Source organism: Heterocephalus glaber, unplaced genomic scaffold (assembly GCF_053883595.1).
Source record: "Heterocephalus glaber isolate CG9 unplaced genomic scaffold, H.glaber_assembly_v1.0 deba00001523, whole genome shotgun sequence".
Lineage (NCBI taxonomy): Eukaryota > Metazoa > Chordata > Mammalia > Rodentia > Bathyergidae > Heterocephalus > Heterocephalus glaber.
In genome coordinates, this window is record NW_028258327.1 from 6,460,422 (window position 1) to 6,478,803 (window position 18,382).

General features: G+C 32.4%; 1 protein-coding gene across 4 annotated transcripts in view; it reads left to right on the forward strand.

The window, feature by feature from the left end:
• Positions 1–18,382, forward strand: part of Ascc3 (activating signal cointegrator 1 complex subunit 3) — a 320,418-nt gene that overhangs the window by 174,590 nt on the left and 127,446 nt on the right. For all 4 annotated transcript variants that reach the window (XR_002388709.2, XM_004862476.4, XM_021242706.2 and 1 more), the window contains exons 15-20: positions 1,964–2,155; positions 2,467–2,691; positions 11,759–11,878; positions 14,317–14,481; positions 16,141–16,227; positions 17,011–17,187. Coding sequence is in view for 3 of the 4 variants with exons in the window: in XM_004862476.4 (XP_004862533.1) it covers positions 1,964–2,155; positions 2,467–2,691; positions 11,759–11,878; positions 14,317–14,481; positions 16,141–16,227; positions 17,011–17,187 (966 nt within the window). In the remaining variant the exon portion in view is untranslated. The remainder of the gene's footprint in view (positions 1–1,963; positions 2,156–2,466; positions 2,692–11,758; positions 11,879–14,316; positions 14,482–16,140; positions 16,228–17,010; positions 17,188–18,382) is intronic.

The window sequence follows — 18,382 nt, forward strand, 5'->3', positions numbered from 1 at the left end:
GCTACATGCTTTTGGTCCTTATTTTCTTCCTGTGTTATTGGTGTGTTATAGCGTTAGGCAAATCCTGCTTCAGCTGGGGATTGTCCTAGGAATCTACATTTACAACAAGCACATCAGTGTATTCAGTGCACAAGGTGTATAGATAGCCAACTTCATCTGAAACAAACAGCACTGTAGCTATATGATTTGTATAGAATATTTCTAAATAACAATTTTAATTTCCTGTTTGTTCTGAATGTTTACTCTTAAATATTAGAGAAGAAGTGGAATAGATGAAGTGTCTTATTTCCCTGTCTCTGGCCTCTGAAGGACTTTTGTTATGTCTAAGTAAATTCTTCATGACAGTGTTTATCCCAAAGTCTTTCCATATTCGTAAGAGCTGCTGTTAAGAAGATTAATAATTTCTTGCCTAAAAAGATAACCAACATGATTCAAGTGTAGTCATAAAGAATACCATATTACTTCTACAAGATGACTGCACTACCCCAAACTAAATATGAATACATTCAGCATGAAACTTGGTGGAAGATAGTCTTGTTAAGTATGCATATCTGTATTTTGTTTTAGACTCAAAGGCTCAAAAATGAGTAAGTTGTTATTTACCTGGCTTGCCACTAGATGGTGCGGTTTGCTAATGGATGACCTTCAGTTTTACAATTGAAGCAGATTTCATGGAATGCTATTTTCAGTTAATTATTATTAACTTAGGATTTTAAAATTGTAAATGACCATAGAGATCATTAATGCACCAAAGCCTGGATTAGAATGCAAGTCCCCTGAAATCTCACTCCCTGCCAATGTAGTTCTCTTTCCTTAAAAACAAGGGGACAAAATGTTGAAAAGCAAGCTCTTAAATTGTCAATGACATTCTTTAAGAGGAACAACAAATAGTCACATGATGATATGAGAACAGAAGCTTTGATAATATAAACACCTTAAAATATTAGTATAAGGTCTTTAATTTTGCAGAAGTATTTTCCCTATTGAATAGTGTTCTACTATGGTGCTAATACTGATCGCAAATAAATGGACTAAATCCTGCATTTAAGGTCCAGCCAGGCAAAAATAGACACCATGGATAAAGTCAGTGCATTCAGGTTAGTTGCAAAATTAAGGAGCCACAACAGGTAAGTTAATGCTTTACCATCAGAGATCACCATGAACACAGCTATAGGTGAACAGTGGTAGATTTATGGACTGAGTGCAATGACGATTACTTTCGGGACCCATGGAGCATCTCAATAAGAGGAGAGAAAGTCTTGCAGACCGTGGGTCTGGAATAGAAAGTATTCATTCATTTATTCATTCATTCATTCATTCATTTGAGACATGGTCTCTCTGTAGTCCAGGCTAGTCTTGAATTCATTATGTAACCTAGGCTGGCCTCAAACTCACAGCAATCCTCCTGCTTCAGCCTCCTGAGTGGTAGGATTACAGGTGTACCTAACCACACCTGGTTAGAAAGTGTTTTACAGCCCTGAAGTCAGTAAGGATTTTAAGAAAATAGACTTGAAGGATAGGCCAACCATTATGGCTGGTTTAAGTGAGGTTAGGGAATGGGATTTTTTTTTTTAAGGCCTTGCATTATAAGAACTCTGGCCTTTATTCATAAGGAGTTGGGACACAGATAATGCTTATATTTTATAGAGTGTTTTTGGAAGGATACAAAGCAAATAATACTGACTGGTTGCAAGTAGAGGCAGCAGGATAAAAGAGGTACTGGCTTTTTACTTCATTCCTTTTGAATTTTGTGTCATATTCCAGTATTACCTTATTTTAAGACAGACAACAGAAAACTAAATGATTTTTCATGAATCATTATATAGTAAAAAAGTAGTTATAACTTAAGATACTTAAAAATTTTATATTTTCTGTGCTAAACTCATTCATCAGGTATGTTAAATATCAATTGCTTTTAAATGCTAAGTAATTTTTTTTTGTATTTTATTGATGTCCACTGTAGGTGCAAAAGTCAAGAAATAAGCAAGTGCGAGAATTATTCCCAGATGGTTTTAGTATTCATCATGCAGGAATGCTTCGGCAGGACAGAAGTTTGGTTGAAAACTTGTTCTCCGGTGGGCACATCAAAGTCCTTGTCTGTACAGCCACATTAGCCTGGGGTGTCAATCTTCCTGCTCATGCTGTTATTATTAAGGTAGGAGCTTACCTTCCTTTGCACATGGATTTGTGTGTGTGTTAAAACAAACCTTTGGATTGATTTATTTATAAAAATATTGTGATTTGGGTGTTTCATTGACTTTGAGTACTATTTATATAAGATCAGAATTATTTTCTTCAATAAGAATCTAGTTTATCTTGTGAAAATTTAACTCTATCACAGATGATGAAGGGATTAGTTAAAGTACACTTTTGAGATCTTGCCATATTTGCCCAATTTCAGTATTCAGCTCTCCAGGATTATATTTGTGTGTTTATGTAAATTTTTATTAACTTTTTCTCTTCTAGGGAACACAAATATATGCTGCAAAAAGAGGCTCCTTTGTTGACCTTGGAATTTTAGATGTCATGCAGATATTTGGCCGAGCTGGACGACCACAATTTGACAAATTTGGGGAAGGAATCATTATAACAACACATGATAAACTCAGCCATTACCTCACTTTGCTCACTCAGCAAAACCCAATTGAGAGTCAGTTTCTGGAAAGCCTTGCAGATAACCTAAATGCAGAGGTAAGATCTGTTGAACTTAAAATAGAATCATCAGCTTTAAGAATATATTGAAATAAGGGTTGAGTTGGTTGCTGTTTTGTAGGATTTAGGAATACAGCCTTTGCCACATAGTTATAAGACAGAATAAGCCAAATGGCAGTATCATTGATGTATTTACAGCAGTCAGAAATGTAGACAATAAGACTGACAAGGACTCATTGCTAAATGACCATACTTCTCATCTAAAAGTTTTATTGACTGAAAATTCTACCCAAAATTATATGAACTAGGGAAACAAAAATAATGACAACTAATGTTTTTATTGCGCCTTGACTTAGAGTTATTAATAAAGCTTTTATACAGTTTTTAAAGCTCCTTTTTAGCCAACCACCCTCATTGGAGGAAAGATAGCCTATTTAATAAATGGTGTTGGAAAAACTGGATTTCAACCTGTCAGAGTTTAAAACTAGACCCCTATCTATCACCATGCACTAAACTAAGATCGAAGTGAATTAAAGATCTAAACATTAAGACAGAAACACTAAACTTGCTGGAAGATAAGTTAAGTAGAATTCTTGAAGATATTGGCACAGGAAAAGACTTTATGAACAAGACTTCAGTAGCACGGGAACTAGCAGAAAGAATCAACAACTGGGATTTCATCTTATTAAAAAGCTTCTGCACTGCAAGAGAAACCACCAACAGAGCTAAGAGACAACCTACGTTGTGGGAAAGAATTTTTAGCAGCTATAACTCAAAGGACTACTATCTCGAATCTATAAAGAACTGAAAAAAATCAGACTCCCCAAATTCAAAGACCCAATTCAAAAATGGGCATCTGAAATGAACAGACATTTCTCAGACAAAGAAGTAAAAGCAGCAAATTGTAGGGAACAGGGGAAGGGGACGTTACCAGAACCTCTACAGTAAGTCCTAGTCTCCTGCGAGCCACGGCAACACCCGGCGAATTACAGGAAAGGTAGACAAATGAGACTGAGAAGAAGCTGAGCTTTGGGTCTGATCAGTGCTGCTCTGGGCAGCAAAGACAAAAGCCCCCTAGCTTGCAGCACCTTTTATTCAGTACATGGGGAAACAGATGTAACAAGTGAAATATAGAGTTCAGTACTTCACACTGGAATAAACAAGGTGTAACAAAAGGCTGGGGGGCGATGGAAATCTAAGAACAATGAGGAACTGTGCAGATGAAGATTTGGTTCCTCCCTGGTCTCCCACAGGTGTGGTCTTGTCCTGGAGATTGCACCATGGCTGGGGGTGGGGGGGGGGATATCTCTGAGGTCTCAGTTGTGACCAGAGGCCAAAATGCAATTATGTCTGGAATGTCCTAGCTGGGCTGTAGGCAGGAGAACTAGGTCTACTCAAATGATTTTTCCCTAGAATTATGTAGCATTGCTCCCAACAGCAAATAAACATATGAAAAAATGTTCAACATCACTGGTCATTCAAGAGATGCAGATGAAAACAACACTGAGATTCCACCTCACCCCAGAAAGAGTGACTGCTATCAAGAAATCAACCAATAACAAATCCTGGCGGGGGTGTGGAGAGAAAGGAGCCCTTCTCCATTGTTGGTGGGAGTGCAGAATGGTGCAACCACTATAGAAATCAGTATGGAGATACCTCAAAGAACTAGGGCTGGAGGTCCCATTTGACCCAGCTAGTCCCCTGCTGAATATTTTCCCAAAAGAATTGAATCATACCACAGAGATATATGTGTACCCATGTTTATAGAGGCACAGTTTGTAATAGCTAAAGCTTGGAAACAGCCCAAGTGCCCATCAACTGGAAACTGGATAAAGAAGATGTGGTTTTTTTATAAAATGGAGTACTACTCAGCCATAAAGAATGAGAAACTAGTCATTTATAGCTAAATGGATGCATATTGAGGCCATACTGAAGTGAAATAAATAGGACACACTTGTGTAAATACCAAATAGTTTCTCTAGTGTGAAAAACTGAAAGTGTAAATAAGGATTAAAAGGATTAATAACTAATAATTGATACTTTGAAATAGGAAAAGGTCGAAGGTTGTAGGGGTGGTGGGAGTAGATGGGGAAAGGGAAGAATGGAAAGGAAAAATTATGAGAAAAGAAAAAAAATGGAAACGAAGTATGTAAATAGGGAAGGGTGGAGGGGGTGAAGGGCACACAGGTAATGGGGGAAAAATAACTAAGATGAATCATGTACAGGTACAAGCTCCCAATGATAAATTTAAACGTATTGTATACCTAAAATATACCAATAAAAGAATTTAAGCAAATAAATAAATAAATAAATATAAAATGAAAAGCTCCTTTTTTAGAGAAACCACCAACAGAGCTAAGAGACAACCTACAATGTGGGAAAAAATTTTCAGCAACTGTACCTTAGACAAAGGACTACTATCTAGAATATATAAAGACCTGAAAAAAATCAGACCCCCCCAAATTCAAAGACCCAATTCAAAAATGGGCATCTGAAATGAACAGACATTTATCAGACAAAGAAGTAAAAGCAGCAAATAAATATATGAAAAAATGTTCAACATCACTGGTTATTCGAGAGATGCAGATGAAAACAACACTGAGATTCCACCTCACCCCAGAAAGAATGGCTGCTATTAAGAAATCATCTAATAAAAGGACAGACGGGAAAGGAAAAATGATGAGAAATGGAAAAAATGGAAATAAAGTCTTTGTAAATAGGGAAGGGTGGGGGGGTGAAGGGAGGGCTAGGAAGGGGGAAAAAATAAGAACCAAGATGCATTATGTAAAGGTACAATTTCCAATGAGAAATGTAATTGTGTTTTATACCTAAAATGTACCAAGAAAAGAATTTAACAACAAAAAAAAGAAATCATCTAATAACAAATGCTGGCGGGGATGTGGGAAGAAAGGAACCCTTCTCTGTTGTTGGTGGGAGTGCAGACTGGTGCAACCACTGTGGAAATCAGTATGGAGATAACTCAAAGAACTAGGCTTAGAGGTCCCATTCGACCCATCTATACCTCTGCTGGGTATCTTCCCAAAAGAATTAAAAGAATCATACCACAGCGATATATATGCACCCATGTTTATAGCGGCACAGTTCATAATAGTGAAAGCTTGGAAACAACCCAAGTGCCCATTAAATGGAAACTGGATAAAGAAGATGTGTTTTTTTTATAAAATGGAGTACTACTCAGCCATAAAGAACAAGAAACTAGAGACATTTATAGGTAAATGGATGCATATTGAGGCCATCTTCTTAAGTGAAATAAATTGGACACATATGTGTAAATACCGAATAGTTTCTGTGGGGTTTTTTTTGGTACCGGGGATTGAACCCAGGTCCTTGAGCTTGTGCAGCAGGCGGCAAAACCACTGAGCTAAATCCTGGCCCTTGAATAGTTTCTCTAGTGTGAGAAACTGAAAGTGTAATTAAGGATCCACAGGGATGAAATGGCCTAATAACATATTTCTCGGATTGTCTTTCCATTGCGTGTCATATGACTGTATTGAAATTTAAATTAGGAAGAAGTTTGGCTTATGTGGAGTCTGCTAACTGGAGTTTTTTTCCAGATCATTATTTGTTCAGTGTTGGTTTTGGGGATCTTTCTGAAACAAATCACATCCTCTGGTGTCTTCTTGGTGCTTGAGATGCTTTTTTAAGTTATATGGAAAAATGTTTAAATGCTTTTCAGTTGTGTTTTAGTTGAGTTCTACTGTATTTGAATATTATTGTAGTTTTTTTCCCCTTGCTTTGCTCTTCTTTGAATGGTTTTAATTTTTTGTATGTGTGTGTGTTTGATAATAAAGTTATTTTAAGAATTAAAAATAAAAAGCTCCTTTTTAAAGTCCTGTGATTAACTGTTATGTTAAATGTGCTTGCTTAAGTGGAGTTGGAGTATGATAATTTGTTTCACTTGTCTGTGTGTCTTTGACTTTACAGATCTGGGAAGTGTAGGTAATATTTTAACAAGTGAAGAAAATAAACATTCTTAAAATTTAAAGCATATATGTCAGACATTTTAAGGAAGTTTTACTGTGATGTTTTTAATTATAGTAAGTCCCTGACTTAACGAATATTTGAGTTGGGAACTTTCACAGATAGGAACAGGCCTCACATTACAAACATTCATAGATGCCAACAAATTGCTGTAATAGCTTACGTGTCTGTGGGACATTGTCACAGTTTTACTGCTGTGTGGTTACTGTACAGTGCCATAGTGTACAGCAGTACAGGACTCAATCCAAGCCCAGGATGTCTGAAAGCAAGAGGAAAAGCAGTGGTGATGTGGAGGGGACAGCTAGGAAGTGCAAAGCAATATACATTGTATATTTATGTCAAAGGTGTATGAGACTCACTTTGTTGTACTTAGGAACAAATCCAACTTATGAACATTCTCCCTGAACAGAACTCATTCGTAAGTCAGAGACCTACTCTATTACTGTGGTACTGAACACTTTCCTATTTAGCTATCTTTTCTTTTAAACTTGATTCTAATAACTTTTGAAAGTAGGTAGGATGTAAATATGAAAAAAGGGAATCATTTGTAAATATGAAAAACAGGAATCATTTACAATCAAATATTGCTTATTGTCTGCCAACTCTTTTAGCGTAAAGAAATTTCACTTACCTTCTATTCATGTTCTTTATGAGTCTACTTAAAAAATGAAAAAGAAAAACAAACTCATTATGCAATTCCCTCTATTAAAAAGCAATAGGAGAGGAAAAAAACATGAAGACACTGTGAAATAGTGTTAAATAAAAAGCATAAGTTCTATAGAAATATTCAACAGAAAGAAAAAATATATTTGACCCCAGCTATCAGAAATAGCTTTTTTCATGAAGGTGGTAAAACATTAATTTGAGTTTGGAAGGGTAGATAAGCTTTGGAAGATAATGATTGAAAGTTGGAAGAAGATAGGAAAACTACTAGCTTCTAATTACAAAATTACAGGACAATAAAAATGATTGGAATTAAATTTTGAGTCCAAAGAAAATATTAGTATTGCTCAATTTCAGTCATTGTTGTCTACTATGATCCAGGAGTTTAAATAAGTCTCTGGGACTCCTACAGTAAAAAGCAAGGCTCTTTTATATAGTTTCTTTTCAAAACTGCCCACAATTCCAATTCTTAGTAAACTTAATGTCCTTAAAAGCTTTCTGTAAGTGCTGAAGTAAACCCAAGATGATAATGTTGTAATACAGAAAATACAAACAGTACAATAGTGTTCTTGTCCTGAAGGAACTCTCTTTGTAGGGGAAATAAAATAGCATCAATGAAACTGTTTGATAAAGCCTTGAGAATAAAAATAAATTATGACCCATAAGTTCATATCATATTTATAAAATACTTACTAGACCTGTAATTCTCAGAAATATCCAATAGCTATAACCCTAATTCTACTTAGTAATGTAAAGGGCATTCATATAATGAAACATACCTTGAAAATTTTAGCTAATATAGTGAAGTAGACCTATCGCTAAACTTTCTCATATCCTGGTCCACAGGCATAGCTCCTTATTAAAGTAAATTTTCCTGTTAATGAAACGCTCTCTGAAATTACAGTTGAATGTGAAATTAAATATAGTAATTGGTAGATATCAAGTGTGAAATTAGTTTATACCATGAACTTGTTCTGTGTTCTTACAGTGATAGATTTTTAAGTCTTTAGACTCCCAAAATCTTTACAAGACTATACAGTGGCAGTAATGTTAGGTTAGGAATATTACCTCTGTTAATATCTTTGATTTTATGAATAACAATTTTGATAATTAATTTAAAAGAAGTAGAGAAGTGATTATATTAACATAATTTTAATGCAAATATTTTATGAAACATTTTGCTGAATGATGCCAAATGGGCTGATTCCATAATCCTAATGCTGAAAAATTAGAAGTCCCTTCCCTATACAAAGTGCTTCAATTTTGTAATGAGAGAACAGTGAGGTATGTTTGAGGCTTATTAAAATCTATTTATCAGATATGTCTGGGTGCCTACTCTGTTTTAGCCCCCTTTGGTTTAGTCTTTTAAATTATGTTAATTTTTCTATATCATAACATATGTTCTTTACACAGAGTTCTCATGAGCTGTTTGTTGTAAATATCTTGTTCTTAGATTTAAGGCCTCCATCATCTGACCGTCAATCCCAGTTCTGCCTCTGGATACTCTCCAACACAGGTCTTCTGTCCTAGAAGGTTGTTATTCTACTCATCAGACCTATAACATCACAATTTTTTAAATAAACTAAGTATACTTTTACTGGATTGTTGTCACTATGTAATAAATGCCTCTTGTCAAGTTTGTATGCAATAAATGACAAGGTCACTTACCTTTTTCTGATAGTCCCTTTATATTCAGCCCCATTTATTCCTGCCAGCATTGAAGTTGAAATTTTAATTGAATAAACAAATAGTAACATTTTCCATGTATATACATACTAAAGTATGTAGTTTGTATATATACATATATGTATGTCTACACATATATATTCATGATTATATTTGCTTATGTATGGTTTCAACCAGTTTTCAAAAGCATATATAGTATACATAAAAAGATAACTATAAAGACTAAAGTTTAAATATATAAATTAGATATAAAGTCTTAAATATACTTGAGTCTTCTTAATTACTAAGTTTGGGATGAATTTTAGTTTTCTTAATGGAACATAAAGCTCTATCAGACTATACACTAGTGCTAGGCTTATAAGTTTCATATGTCAAATATTTTCTTAAAACCATCTTGAGGAAGTACTGTATTATGTTAGGCACTGTGAATGCTGGGTTCATGTATGTCATCTTCATTACATATTTATCACCATCACCGTCATGATGGAGTTTCTTGAAGCCAGGGGCCATTAGTTGTTTGTGACCATGCCCATTGTGCTTTACATAGTTCATAGGCTCGTTACTGACTCTATATGATTGTGGAGAAAAATGAACAAATCTCAAAGAGATACAGGGAAAACTTGTTTTGTGGAAGGCCCCTGTATTAAGTAGCCACTAGGTGACAGCAAATAGTTACAACAATATTTTTATTTTGTCACTAGGTGGCATTCAAGGATTAATGTCAAAATAAGATGTACCATCATACATTTGCATTAATTTTTCTAGATAACCTCTTTCCTTTTGGTGAATGATTAGAAGACTTGTATTACTTGACCCGGTGTTTGTTAGTTACTTCCTTCTTTCCTTTAATCTTATCACTAGTAGCAAAGAGTGATTATTAATATTAATTTACTGGGTCAGTTTTCCTTAATTATAGCAAGCTTATTTTATCTTTTATACAATTTTCTACTCTTCAGTTGTGTAGTATTATTTTAAAATAATATAAGGTCAAAAGGGAACATAGGGCATTATTTTAAGGTAATGTTAGATCATAAGGGAATATAGGTCATATAAGATATGACTCAATACAATTTTTACTGTTAAATAAATGGAATAAAAAGTAGTAGAGACTTGAATTTTTAGCCATATCATCAAATTAGCTTTATTTACCTAAACAGACTAGAAAATGTTTTGCTGTCCTATCCATAAAACCTTAGGAATTGTTACACAACTCACTACTGGGTGAATTTTACTTTGTGCTACTCTGTGTTTAGTGGAAAGCCTTATAGCTTACATTTTAGGAAATGTGTATATTTATGTATATTGTGGATGACTTAATCACTTTTAAATAAAGTACTAGAAAGGTAGAAGTAAGTAGCCAGATTCAGCTTTATCATGTATTTATTTTTGGTCTCTTCTCTTTTTTAAAAAAACAAGTAGTGTGATATAATATTACAGTGAAAATTATATGTTGCTGTATTTTATCTTCAGTGAAGTAAAGACTAGTGAAGTAAGGACTAACTTGCTGAAAATTGAATCTAAGGCCTTGCACATGCTAAGCACACACTGTACCACTTTCAACTCAACGTCATGTTTATTTTTAAAAACTAGTTACATGGCACAGGATTAACAGTTAAAATACAGAAATTAAAGCAAATATGAAAGTTTTTATTTTCTTCAATATTAGTACTAAAATGGCAGAATTTGTTTTCCCTCCTAAAATTTAATAATTTAGATATGGAACCTCTCTCCTTTGATTGAAGTATTAGATGGTAAAAAAAAAAATTTTAGAGTTCAGGAAAAATTATACAACTGTCAAGTTTCACAACTTGGATGAATTATTAAAGTAAAATGAACACCTTAAGTAAGAGTAAAGTTTCTCTGGATTCACTGGCTAAGGAAATACATTTTTTAAGGAAATGCCTAGTTAAAATTGTGTTGATCTTGTTGCCCAATAATTCTTTTCTGTTCATTACTTAGCTCTTATATCTGTTGTTGTGTTTTTAAATTATTAACCTTTGGTTTCATTTAAGTAATACATCACAAAGCTATATTAAATTGCTATGTTAAACATTGTTTACTTTCTGAATATAAAGAATCACCCAGTGTTATGGTTCAGAGATATACGTATCTAAATTTTTCATAAGTTGTTTAAAGTTTACCAATAAAAACCACTCCCTATATGTATGTATAAATATATTTAATTCCTAATAAAATGCTTTATTTTGTACAAAATTTATTCAATTTGCCTTTGTATTCATATAATGGTTGTCTTTAGAGGCAAAGTTAACGTTATGTTTTCTGTGGTTTGGCTGATGATGGTACACAGAATCAGGATAAGTAAAGATAGAACTAGTAGTATTTTGTTTTTTTTATTTTGGTACACTTACATTTAAATTTTTTCAGTAGCATAATCACATAAAATTAAAGTGAAATGAAATGGATACCAAATTTTAAGAATAGCAAATGCTGAAAATGTCCTTAATACTTTGTAGAATTAAACTCCATATAGGGAAAAAATTAATCAAATTGCACAATATTGAATAAGTTCAATTTGGGGGATAGCATTTATAGTATATTACTCTCAATTTAATGAGGCAGTACTGATTTTTAATTTTTTGGAGAAGTCATGTCTGGTGTTTGTGCTTACCTTCTTTTAAATCCAGTACAACGATCCATTTCAAAAACATAACTTCTGACAAAATGGTCTTTGCTGTAATGTTTCTGCTTGACCTAAATGCATTATTTTAATTTCTGTTATATTTTTTATTTGCAGATTGCTTTGGGAACAGTCACTAACGTGGAAGAAGCAGTGAAGTGGATAAGTTACACTTACCTTTATGTACGGATGAGAGCAAATCCATTAGTATATGGTATCAGTCACAAAGCTTATCAGGTAAAAAACTCATTTATGTTTTTAAAAAACTCTAACCTTCTTTTGGGTTCTGTAATACTTTCATGATATGAAGATAAATATTTGCTAGTCTTGCTTAATCTGAAACAATTAGGACCAAGTAGAAAAATAAAGAGCTTTAATCTATTTCAGAAAATACTAAGGAAAAATTAACTTGACTTCCTATGATATTATTATCAATATATTTTTCATATATTTCATTTGATTATATTATTCACTGTGATCTTTTAAAAGTATAATGACTTTTTAAAAAGTAGTTTTGGAATAGACAAGACATGAAAAATGTTGACCATTTTAATAAAAAAGTTGTTGTATATAATCTGTTCTTTTCAAATCTTTTCTATATTCATTCTAAAATTAAAAGATAGCATTAGTAATGAGTTACTACTGTAACAGTCTGGAGACTGGGATAAGTGTCAGATTCAGTGTGTATGCATAGACTGAGAATTAAATACATGTGATAGGTTTTCCTATGAACTTTATAATTGTGTGGTCCATGTGGCTTACAGATTCTATGAGATCTTGTGTTTTCTTTGAATTCTGCTTTATATACTATAAATGCTTTCTAATTACAGATAAAATCCAGTTGTAGTCTAATGAAAACATTATCTCATTATTATCAAATGAATAGTCACTTATCAAAATTGTTAAAGAAATTTAAATCAAAATTCATGCTGAATGTGCATCCAGTCTTTTGGGGGGGGGGGTAAGACAGGTTCTTGCTAAGTTGACCTGGCTTGGCTTGAATTTACAGTGCTCCCAGAGTGCTAGGATTACAGGTGTGTGCACCACCATGCCCAGCTTCAATTTTCTGATTTTTAAAATTTCCTTTAGCTACCATGAACAACTAAGTTAATAGAAATGGTAGTAGTATGAACTCATTAGATTTGTAAAGTCTTTTATATTCTCCCCAGTTCCCATTAAGCATCATATTTTACCTTATTTCTCATGACCAGTCAGTGCTCTTTATGACTTGGCATGTATACATATATAGGTGTGTACATATGCATCATAGCAACAAGAATATTTTTTAATATCTTGTGTTATATATCATAATTTTGCTTAGAAAAAAGGCTAATAGTTTTACTATACAGAAATTCATTTTATTCTTTGCTTTCATTTATATTACAGTCAAAATGGGTTTCCCATCATAAAAACTGCCAGAACTATAGTTTGTTTGTTTGTTTCTTGGTATGGGGGATCGAACTCAGAACCTTATGCTTGCAGGGCAGATGCAGCACTACTGAGCTAAATCCCCAGGCCCAGAACTATAGTTTTAAAAGGACAATTGAGCATTTGTTTTTATGTATCTTAACTTTCGGGAAAGCATTCTTGCCACCATTTCTCCAAATAACTGATAGACTAGGAATATGGTTTGATAATTTTGACTTGCTATTTATTTTACTGTGGGAAGGAGAAGATAATGTTTTTACCTGTATCTGATTCCCAGTCTTTATAATCTTAAAGAGTGTAAGCCATAAAATAATTTTAGATTCAAGAATATTTTTATCTGAGGAGAATATGCAAACTGATAATTTTAATGAAGTTTTGCAGCTTTCTTTTTTTTGCAGCTTTCTTTTTTTTGCAGCTTTCTTTATAGAATGAAATCTGCTCTGTTTATTTCTCAAATCTATTAACATATACTTTAAAATTATAATTTAAAAAGTATATTATCCAGCATTTTCACTACTCGGTATATATCCAAAGGAAGTGAAATCTGTATGTCAAAGAGACATTATACTCCGTGTTTATTGTAGCATGGTTTATAATAGCCAACAAGTGAAAGCAACCTATGTGTACATCAGCTGATGAATAGATAAAGAAAATATACACAGCCATAGAAAGAATGGAATTCCATCATTTGTCAACAGGAAGGATGGAATTGGATATCATTATCTTAAGTAAGTCAGGCACAGAAAGAAAGTACCACATCATGTCACTCATATGTGGAATCTAAAAAAAATTAATTTCATAGAAGTTGATAGCAGAATGTTGGTTACTAGATGCTGAAAAGGTTAGAAGAGAAGGAGAAATAAAGAAAAGTTGATCAGTGGGTACTCAGTTACAATTAGGAGCAAGTAGTTTTGGTGTGCTGTTCTACAATATTGTGATGGTAGATACCAGTAATGCACTGTACATTTTTCAAAGAGCACAAGAAAGGATTTTTAAAGTCGTTTTTTTTCACCGTAAGTATATGATAAATATTTGAGGGGACATGTGTTTACCCTGGATTAAACATAACACAATGTATACATGTGTTGCAACATCACATTACTCCATTACCTTTTTATGTACCTATTAAAAAATTAATTACAAAAAAAGCTAACTAAAATGTCAAGTGTTTAATTTCCATATGTGGCTTTACGTTTGCAAGTGATGACTCTATAAAGAATTCAGGTGTTTGTATTTCTTTCCTGCAGATTGACCCAACATTAAGAAAGCATCGAGAACAGTTAGTCATTGAAGTTGGACGGAAACTTGACAAAGCTCAGATGATTCGCTTTGAAGAGCGAACTGGATATTTTTCCTCAACTGATTTGGGCAGAACTGCCAGCCACTACTACATTAAATACAACACCATTGAGGTATTATAGAGGAACAAATGCAATTATATATTTGTTTTTAGATGCAGATACTTTGTAGATTTCAAAATACACATACTAATTAAAAACAAAAAAGCAACTAATAGATCAAAATGCATTCAATTCAATTTGTGTGAATTTGGCAGTATACCCACAGTAAAAATAAGATAAAATAAGACCTTAAATAGCAAAGGTCTTCTTGCCATCTTGTTCAATAAATATATCACTGATAATACCCATTCCCACAACTGAAACAGTTGAAGCATATTTCTGAGTCTTATGAGATGAATGCCTGACTAACTTTAAATGGGAAGCTATGACTTCATATTATTCTTGAATAAAAAGTAGAAAATTTAATCACATGTTATTAAGAAATGTGGATTAAAGAAAATTTAAGGAAACTAACAAAATTCCTGGGTCCACTTGACTATATTATATGAGCAATTTAAGGAATTTTCAAGGCTAATTTTGACCACATAATTGCAGAGTGGCTTGTTTTGTTTTTAGCGTGGTCTTCTGTAAAGGTGTCACTTTACTATTTTCATTTTTAAAAGTGTATACATGCCTTCATGTGTGTTTGTTTACATATGTCAATGTACAGGAAAATTTAACGCCAAATTTAACTTTATCTTTGGAAAGCAGACTTAAATTTGAAGAGAAAAAGATAGGTTATGGTAAATTTTTATCATTTATTCTATTTATAGTTAGCATATTTTAAATTTTTCTTATACTGATTTTTTACTTTTGTACTTTAAATATTTTTAAATGGGAAAATAGAACTTATTTGAGATTTCTTCAGAAATATGAAAACCTTAGTTTATATGAAACCTAGGTTTTGTACTCATTTAACACTTGCTTATAGTACATACAAGTTTCAGAAAACACCTTCATATGCTTACTAATTTTTCTTCTTTTACAAAAATAAACCTTATATTTCCTTAACACTTAAGATTTCTTCAGTACCTTTTAACAGGTATTATCTCACAGGTGCGATCTGGTGGTTCCTCAACCCAGCACTTAGCCTTTCACTCCTTCCCTCATCCACTCACATCTCTTAATCTTCTCTCTTATGCAACCTTTTTTCCACTTGCTAGTATATCAATGCCAAATTATATTCTAAGACTGCAGTTCTTTTTCAAAAACTCTAGCCCTGTTTTACTTTTATCTTTTTTCTACTGGCTTTTGATGGTTTTTTTTTTTTTTTCCTTTCAAGTTTCCTGATTTTTGGTGTGCCCTCATTGTTAATATTGTGAGATCTTCAGATTACATATTTTCTCATTTTTTCCTCTGACTTTTATGTGATATCTGATCAGCTTACAGTTGGTGAATATAGCAGATTTCTGTATAACCATGCTAAGCCAAAGACTAGAATGTTATGAAGAACATTTTTTAGGCATCTGATACAGATTTCATTAACATTTTATTGATCTTTTTGCTTGTAAAAGTCTTCCTCAGCTAATTATGTTCTAGGAATATTTTTCAGTCTTTCATAAATTTGATAATGCTATAAAGCAAAGACTTTGAGTACTAGTCCATAGACATATCTCTGTATTCTCTAGCAGTCGGTGTTCTTTAAGGGTGTGTGATTTTTAGTAATGTTTGCAATTTGAAATGTCTTTGTAAACTTTCAATTTTAATCAAATATAACCCTTACTTTGATAGACTTTTAATGAACTCTTTGATGCTCACAAAACAGAAGGAGACATTTTTGCTATAGTCTCCAAAGCTGAAGAATTTGATCAAATTAAGGTAGGATCACTTGAAGTTTAAATCAAAACACAGCTACCTTTATTGATTTATAAAAGTTTATAATTACTGTATCTGATACAATAAGCATTGATCTTCCCTTGATCGATAATACCTACTATCCTAAATTATATTTTATAATAGCTGACATCATTCTTTGTATCCAAATCAAGTAATTTAAATAGGTTTTACAGAAATGGAACTATTGAAGAATACACTGTATACATTTTGCTTTGTTTGTAATGTAAAGTTCACTGAAGAAAATAAAAGTACATGCATGATCCTGACTTAGATATGAATATATCTGTACCCATATTATAATTTAATTTTATTAACAGTGAAAACTTTAATACTTTGAAAGAGTACTTCACAACTTTACTCTTTGAATATGTTATACCATATAAAAATTTATAACTGTAATGAATGCATTTGAAGATAATCAAGTTTGTCTTAATCCAATTGGGCAGAGGTTTTATTCTGGTCAAATCAAAAATGAAATCTCATCAATTGAAGAATGGTAAGGTCAGATGGTTTAATTTTTATGACATATCAAAATTTTTTATGTCAGTGGCAACTTTAATGTTAGTGATGAATAATAAAATGTAATTATATTAAACTTAAGATAGTTTCATATTGTATTTTAACTACCTGTGGAAAAATTACTGTTTTAGGTATATGAAAAGAAAGTGCATTTTAATTGAAAGTTTTTAGAACATGCAATGCAATTTATTTTCAGTATGAAAAATTTTAATAAAGCAGTCCAAATATTACTATTAAAACTTCTAGGTCAGAGAAGAGGAAATAGAAGAATTAGATACTTTATTAAACAATTTCTGTGAACTCTCAGCTCCTGGAGGTGTAGAAAATAGTTATGGGAAAATTAACATCTTACTTCAAACTTATATCAGCCGAGGAGAGATGGACAGTTTCTCCCTTATATCAGATTCTGCGTATGTTGCACAGGTAAGAATCTTCCTTCTTTCCCATTTTTCTCTTCTGTGCTTATCTGTAGGAATTAATCTATGCTATACAATGAATGCATTGCTTTGTGAAGTCCAACCAAACTGCCATTTTATTTTAGAAAATTGTTCTTTTTGTTTCTATGCAATCTGTGCTCATAAATCAGGACTGGGGTGAAATTTTATGGTTGGTTTGGCTTATAACAAATTTCCCATTAAATAAAGTTTAATATATCTCATACTATACATTCAATGTGCTAGGTCTCTGTTTTGAAAAAAAAAGTAATCTTCTCTACTGTTGATGCTTAAAATAAAGGATTAAAAGAAAATTATTCCCCTAAACTACAGCTCATTTAATTTCTAAGTTTTTAAAATGCTGTTATGAAATGCTCATTTATTTTTGTTTATGTATTCAAGCCCTCATGTGAAGTAGCTTATTTTTATTCTGTTTATCTTTCAAATTAAAGGTTTACTTTTGAGATGTTTCTTAAATGTATATCTCAAGCATACTTTTTATTTTTTGTTGCATAAATGCCTCCATTAAATGGAGAAATTAAAGCTAATCTATTTAAAGCATGTAACTATTCTGCTGTTATATTATATTTATAACTTTTTTCAAACCCTTAATATAAGAAAACTATGTTTGAGCTAAATAAATTATTGTTAATATCTATGAATACTTGAGAATGCTTGGAAATAGCATCATTTCTTCTAACATTGTCTAATATTAACATTTTCAAAAACAGTTGTCTGTAGATATTAGGTGATGTCTCTTAAGTTCATGATTGTAAAGCAGTCTTCACTAACAGTCTTCAGTTAATGATAAAGGATCCAAAAAAATTGGGAACTAGCTATAGGGATTATTTTAAAACCTTCATTCATTTTAATTTTTTGTATATCTATTTAATGAAGCTATCCTCCCACTGCTGAGTTTAGTATCTTAAAATAAAGTTTGGTATCATTTAGCTCTGGGATTAAAGAGATGCTCTGACACCAACTACCAACTACCTCTATGATCATGGTCAAAATTTTTTTTTTTCATCTCTGCCATATCATTCTTTTATTTTTCAACTTTTGTAGATCTTGTTTTTTTAATCAAAAAATTTATTGACATAATTGTAGATTCAAATGCATTGTAAGAAATAATAGGGATAGATTCCATGTATACTTTAATGAGTTTCCCTTATGGTAACCATTTG